The sequence below is a fragment of the Gekko japonicus genome, unplaced genomic scaffold, assembly GCF_001447785.1.
Source record: "Gekko japonicus isolate JY-2015 unplaced genomic scaffold, Gekko_japonicus_V1.1 scaffold1984, whole genome shotgun sequence".
NCBI classification, from domain to species: Eukaryota; Metazoa; Chordata; class Lepidosauria; order Squamata; family Gekkonidae; genus Gekko; species Gekko japonicus.
In genome coordinates, this window is record NW_015169233.1 from 338087 (window position 1) to 345674 (window position 7588).

The 7588-nt window shown below is 45.5% G+C and overlaps 1 protein-coding gene across 1 annotated transcript in view; it reads right to left on the bottom strand.

Annotated features, from left to right (window-relative positions):
• The window catches only part of WSCD1 (WSC domain containing 1), a gene marked incomplete at its 5' end in the record, with an annotated part of 38531 nt that extends 31291 nt beyond the window's left edge, over positions 1 to 7240 (bottom strand). Inside the window, one exon of the mRNA XM_015416444.1 lies at positions 7119 to 7240. Within this exon, the coding sequence (XP_015271930.1) occupies positions 7119 to 7240 (122 nt within the window). The remainder of the gene's footprint in view (positions 1 to 7118) is intronic.
• Positions 7241 to 7588: the final 348 nt, after the last annotated feature.

Below are 7588 nucleotides of genomic sequence, written 5' to 3' on the forward strand. Positions count from 1 at the left end.
TATGATATGATAATGGCAGAAGCTCGCCAGCTCTGAGTTGGAAATACCTTGGAGATTTTTTGGGGGTGGAGCCTGAGTGGTGGGTGTCGCCTTCTGACACATCTCCGGTGATGTCAGAAGGGTGTGGCCTTCTGACACACTTCTGGTGATGTCAGGGGGTGTGACATATGCTAATGAGTTATGCTAATGAGCTCCTGCACCTCTTTTTCTATGAAAAGACCCCTGCCCAGGGGCAACTGGTTCCAGCCACCCTTGCTCCTAGCACAGCAATGCCTCAGCCCCAGCCCCAGCCCACCCCCGGGAAATTGGAAAGTCTACACCCCTGCCCCCGATCATCCTCTTTGCTCTCCTCTGCACAGGCTCCATTCTGTCCACATCCTATTTGAAGTAAGACCTCCAGAACTGCAGGCAGTATTTCAGCCTGGCCAATGCAGGACTATGACTCTCCTGGTATTCCTTCAGGTTAGGGAAATGATGTGGGGAAGCCTGAGGAGTCCCCTTCTGCTTGGGCACCCATGCCCGGCTCTTAATTGGGTTTGGCACACACCCAGGAATTGAGGAGAACCCACAATTCACATGTGCTACTGTTATGTCTGATGTAGGGCAGGGACCCCAGACCCAGCCTATGTAATTTGTCATATGTGAAGTTGTTAGCAGTGGCTTTAAAAGCCCTGCTGGCCAGCCTATCCAGATATATAGAATTTCAGTCCTCTTGAAACACATAAGTTGGTCCCTCTGGTTACTTAGGAGAGGAAGCGGCAGCATCAGGCTCTGCGTCTAATGAGGGAGGCAATTGCCAGGGCTCTGGGAAGCTGTCTTGGGAGGCAGCTGTCATAGCTGAACCCTCATTCTTACCCCCTGCTGGAGTCCATGATGTGGCCTCTGGAGTCATTTGTAAGTAAGCGTTGACCCCCAACTGGGGACAGGTCTGGCTCCAAGCAATGCTGGAATGGTTCGGTTTTCTATTTCTTTTACCATTTTTAGAAGTTTTGTACTGTCTATCTTTTTTTTAAAAAAAAATGTCACACAGCTTTCTAATTTGCTTTTTATAGTTCTTTTGTTGCTATTATTAAACATGAAAGCGTCTCTTTACCTTTTGTGTACCTGTGTCGTGCTTTGCTTACATCTACCAGGTCCTCTCTCACTGTTTGGTATGGTTTCTTTTACTGTTTTATAAAAGAACAAGAAGGACTTGTGGGGGGAATCTCTTTCTCTCCTCCCCCATTATTTCCTCTTTGCCTTTCCTGAAAACCCCTATACCTTCTCCCCCTTTCCTGTTTCTTTGGCCCAATCTGCATTTAGCACTTGCTCAGTTGTTTTACCAAACCCACACTGGAACAGGAAAAAGATGCAGTTCAAAACTACATTCAACTACCCTGGGCCAACGCCTTACTGACTGCAGAGTGGCCCCTGAATGGCCATAAAACTGCCATAAATCTATGCAGACAGCCACCATAAAACCCGAGAGATCAAAGGAAGTGAAAGCGGCAGGCCGCTGTCTGGATGCTGCCATAAAATGCGACACTCAATCAAAGTGAAAGTGGTGTGCCTCACGGACAGACGGGGATTTCTGTTCCAGGGTGGGTTTCGTAAGACAGCGGAGCAAATGCTGGATGCAGACTGGGCCTTAATCTCCTCCCCATTCACCAGCCAACCTACCTTTGTCTCCCCCTCTGTTGTCAGCTGCCCCACCGTCCCTCCTCCTGGCAGCCTCTACCTGGGGAAACCATGGTCCAGAAGCAGGGTGACAGGCCCTGGGCCAGGCCCAGTTGCACAGTGGGGAGCCCCACTATCACCTTCCCCGCACTATTTCCTCTTTACCCCCAGCAAGCCCCATATCCTCACCTTCCTCTTATCCTTCTCTCCTTACCATCCACCAACCAACCTACTTTTTACCTGCCCCCCCAATCTTAAGCTATATTTATTATTTATTTGTTTCCTTTATACCCCACCTTTCTCTACAATGGGGACTCAAAGCTGTTTACATCATTCTTCTCTCCTCCATTTTATCCTCACAACAACCCTATGAGGTAGGTCAGGCTGAAAGTGTGTGACTGGCCCAAGGCCACCCAGTGACTATCAGGACAGTGTGGGATTTGAACTTGGGTCTCCCATAACATCGTCTGAAACTCTAACCACTATGTCACACTTGCTTTCACGATGTGGTTGCAGCCAGGCCTGGGCGAGTCCTACAAGTTGCACGGTAGGGAGTTTCCCCTCTGGTTGTTGTCAGCCCTGGCTCTAGAAAGGGCTCTGCCTCTCCATCTGTCTCGTACTGACGGAAACCAAAGCTGAGAGGCGGACAAGACAATATCTAGCAATGGCCACTGAGGGCATTCATTTCATAAACGACCAGTGCTAGAAGCCTTCTTCTGCCATCTGTGCCTGAAGGAGTAATTTCTTTCTTTCTTTTTAAACTTAATTTTTATTTTATTATTTTATAAACAACAAATTTTACAAAAATACAACTCTTCTAACATTTAACAAAAAGAACACAAAACTTTTGTTACACAACACCCTTTATATTTCGTATCTTTAGGTACAATCCTCATTGAACAATCAATAGAACATGAAGTTGAAATATTTCTTAGGTACTGAGCAGATCTCATTCGTAGAGTTAGTAACAAATTCCTGAAGGAGTACTTTCAACATACCCAAGAACAGGACATGAAAGAACAGACAGCCTCTTCACAACATGCCATCACACCATCTACTGGAGAACAGTCAGCATCCCTCCAACCCACCAATGAACAAGATCCTAACCACCAACTGCCATCAAAACAACACCACAAGAGAGAGAGAGAGAGAGAGAGAGAGAGAGAGAGAGAGAGAGAGAGAGAGAGAGAGAGAGCGCCCTCCTGATGGTCACAAACAATGCCACACTGGATCTCTACACTGAATGCTTTCACGGTAGAATCCAAACCAAGGTGATCCACAAACACCATTGCATACAACAGAATCTCAACCATGCTGAAAGGAAGGCCATAGACAGTCTCAGGAATAATCCAGAGATTATAATTAAAGAAGCAGACAAAAGTGGAGCTGTTGTCATCATGGATAGATCAGACACAGCAAATACAACTTACAAATACTGCTTTTTACAAACAACTATCCTCAGATCCAACACAGGAATATAAAAAAGAACTAAACAAGATTGTGAAGGAATTACCCCTCTCAGACACACCACAGGAACCTCGGCCAGGTACCTTTTACCTTCTACCAAAAATATACAAACCTGGCAACCAAAGGTGCCCCATTGCTCCAGACGTAGGCTCTCTCACCTGAGGGACTCTATTCTAAGAGGGACTCTGTTCTAAGACCATATGTCATTAATGCTTCTAGTTATGTGCAATGCTCCCTCTAAGCTGTGGAGTCTTGTGAGCAAAAATTCTACTGTGTGAGCTACTGGCATTAAAGTTGTGAGTGAGCCATTTAGCTACTGCATAAGTTAGTTTGCTCTGGAGCCGTCCTTCCTGAGCCAAGACAGAAATGTGTGAGCCAGAGGCTAATAAACTGTGAGCTAACTCACACTAACTCAGCTTAGAGGGAACACTGGTTATGTGTGCAACACCATGGATTTCCTGAGGAGAATACTAGCTTTGAATAGCCTTCCGGATAATACTATTTTGGCCACCACGGATGTGGAATCTCTGTACACCAACATCCCACACAAGGATGAATTACAAGCCATAAGAAACATGATTTCTCACAACACCACAGCTGACCTTGCCACCAAAATCTGCGATTTTGTTCTCACTCATAACTACTTCAAATCTGGTAACAACTTGTACCTTCAGATTAATGGTACAGCCATAGGCACCCACATGGAATCACAGTGGCTGAGTTGGAGCCGTGCTTCCTGAACTCCTGCCCACTCACACTTCTCTTACACACGCATTACACTGATGACACCTTTATTGCCGGGACATATGGGAAAGAAGCCCTGGACAAATTCAACCAGGAGTTCAACAAATATCACCCCACCATCAACCTGACAATGAACCAATCTATGCAAGAAATACATGGATACTACTGTAAAAATACACAACGGACACACAGATAACCACCTTACACCAGAAACCTGCTGGCTGACAAACTTATCTACCTACCTCCAGCTAACACCCTAAGCTTACCAAAAAAATCTATGGTCTACAAGCAGGCTCTACGTTACAACCACATCTGTTTCAATCCTACAGACAGAAATTCTCACCTGAGGGATCTGCAGCAAACCCTTTTGGAACTAAAATATCCACCTGATAAAGTCGAGAAACAGATTAACAAAGCCATAATGATACCCAGAGAAAGCCTGTTACAAAACAGGCCCAAAAGAGACAATAACTCACCCACAATAATACAGCATCTCATTTGAACACGGACACTGGTACCAGAGCTTGCAGTAAACCCAGCTGCCAACTTTGCTGCCACAGACACCCAGACAACACAATTACCGGACCTAACAACATCAACTACCCCATCAGAGGCTCATTCACTGGCTCATCTTCTAACACTGTACATGCCACTAAATGCCAACAAAGCCCTTCAGTTCTCTGCACAGGACAAACTCTATGCCAAAGGATAAATGGACACAAATATGACATCAAGAAACACAAGACTGAGAAAGCTGCAGGGGAACACTTCAGCCTTCCAGGACATTCAATGGGTGACCTCAAAGTACCTGTTTTATTGCAAAGGAACTGCAGGAACAGACTGGAAAGGGAAAATGCTGAGCTGCAAGTTATTACAACACTAAGAGCAATGGAACCCCCAGGATTTAACAGGGATACTGATTTCTTATCTTACTCCATATGTTAACATCATTCAGTCCTTACATCTGTATTCTCACCAGTCCCCCAGAAGGGCTGTACATCCTCTTTATTGCATTTTATTTTATTTCTTTTTGGGTACAGTAGATTGGAATGTAACGAATTGTAGAATGTAATGTAATTTGGAATGGTAGACTGGAATGTATTTCTCTGGTCTGGGGACAGGGGAGATGCACTCAGCACAGCCACAGCCCAGAGGATACTGTACTGTTGTCTCCACGCCTGAGAGGAGACGGATGGAGTGTAATGACAGGGTCTCAGTAAATTACTCTCGGCAAGAGTACATCTCCAATTTTGATATATTTCTTTCCTTCATTATTTTTCCCTCTAGAATTAAACCGAAACAAATGGTGACCATATAGACTAAGCTTGTTCTCCCAGTTTGGTCCTTGGATCTGTTAAAAACCTTTATTACGCTGTATGCTAATCTGCTGCTCACCCTCTACCTGTGTGTATGGACTGGTAACTTCCATTTCAATGTATCTGAAGAAGTCTGCGTGCACAAAAAGCTTATAATTTGAACAAAATGCATTGGTCTTAAAGGTGCTACTGGACTCAAACTTTGATCTAGTGCTACTTCTATTATTGGGGGGGGGGATTAACCCCATATATATCTTTAAAGATTTCAGGTTTCCCTCATATCTCCAGTCTCTGGAATTAGGTTTCCACAGATACGGCAATGAGAAGTATTAGAAATACTGGTGCTCCTCTTTTATAAAAGTATTTAATAGGTGTTATGAGCAGCTTTAAATAGCCAAAGATGTATTGTCAGAGGGAGGTGGGATCATGGCCAGAGGCTGAAGAGGAGGGCATCAGGTGGCTGTCTGTCCTCCAAACTAGACTAAAAAGACAGGGAGAATGAGAAGACATCTGGAAGGGAGGAGGAGGAGGAGGAGGAGGAGAGAGAGGAAAGCCGAACTCCCTCCCTTCACTACCTGACCTTCCAGGGAACGGAGGCAGCATCCTGACTGGCTCTGGACATGGCCGCCATCGGGACAAGTTCTGGAAGCAGAAACCCCCACTGATGTACAGTTTTCAATTACTGTCCTGCGCACATTGGTAAAGCCATCTGAGACCATAGATGTCGGGTCTCGTGTCGGACTGCCAACCTCCAGGTGGAGCCTGCAGGGATCCCAGAATTACACGTGGCCTCCAGACTAGAGAGACCACGTCCCCTGTAGAAAGTGGCAGCTTTGAAAGGGGGACTCCACAGCATTGGACTCTGCTGAGGTCCCTCCCCCGGGCTCCACCCGCCAAGTGTTCAGGGGTTTCCAAGCCCAGAGTTGGATACTTTAGTCCCACGTCAGGCTGAAGAGCACATCAACCACCTGGAACAAAACAAATCAGGAGTCTGGTGGATGCCTAAATGGGGTTGTTCCTCCTGGGAGAGATGTTCCCCACCCTAACTCCACACATTCCCTTGTGTTTTGTGACAGAAAGAAGGCAGGGTATATAAGTGGCAGTCTATTTACGTGGTTTATTGAAATCATGCATACAACTTGAAGGGCTGCCATCTAGAGGATGGGGCAGATTTGTTTCCTGTTGCCCCAGAAGGTCGGACCAGAACCAACAGGCTGAAATTAAATCAGAAGAGTTTTTGGCTAAACATGAGGAAGAACTTCCTGACAGTTAAGAGAGGTCCCTCAGTGGGACAGGCTTCCTCGGGAGGTGGTGGGCTCTCCATCTTTGGAGGTTTTCAAACAGAGGCTAGATGGCCATCTGACAGCACTGCTGATTCTATGAACTTAGGCAAATCATGCGAGGGAGGGCAGGAAGGGTTGCCTCAGTGCTGAGTTCTTGTGGCCCTTTCTTACACACACAGGAAAATGCTGATCGCCACGTTGGGGGTCAGGAAGCAATTTTTCTCCAGGCCAGTTTGGCTGGGGATCCTGGAGGTTTCTTGTCATTTTCTGCCCATGGAGCAGGGGTCACGGGGTGTGTGGGGCAAAGGAATTTGTAAATTTCCTGCATTGTGCAGGGGGTTGGACTAGATGATCCTGGGGATCCCTTCCAACTTTATGATTCTATGAAATGAACCTATAAAACCAACAGCAAAACATAGAGGAGCCAAACTGATGAGAAAAATATAAATGAATATAAAAAGAAAGAAGACAAGAACATTCACTTCGCCCTGCTAAGAAAGCCATTGCAGATGCATTTGCCATCACAGGCATTCATTGCTTTGGGCTGCACTTTGTCTTTCTTTCTTTTACAAAGAGAGTCCAGAGACACAAAGATATCTTTGCACGGTGTCCAAAACTTGAAAGACAGAAAAAGAAAGAAATCTCCTCTTACTTTCTTGGAGCAAAATTCAGAGCACATCTCCACCGTCAGATTGGAGTGCATCAGAGTGGCTGGCAAGGTGTTTGTTAAATTCTCTGGCACTCTAAAGCATCCTCGATAGATAATGTTTTGCCCTGTGGGGATAGGAAATAGGTTTCTCTTGAGAAAACACCAACTGCAGTGGCTTCCCGTTATCCCAGGCAATGAAACAAGTTTCACATTCTAAAATAAATATACATAGATACCAAAATGCAGTGTTGGGAAGTAATAACCATCACTGAGAGAGTCAGACACTGATAAAATGAACTTTGAAGCCTGCCAAGCCAGCAGGAGTGCGCAATTTCTAGCAAGGCCCTGACTATTTAAGTGTGGGTCAGGGCTGCACAAGTGATACTAAAGCAGCCAGTTTTCTTTTGAGTCCATCTCTCTTCTCCAATTTGCCCTGAAAAACTTGAAAAGCTTTGATAAAATCCACAAAGTGT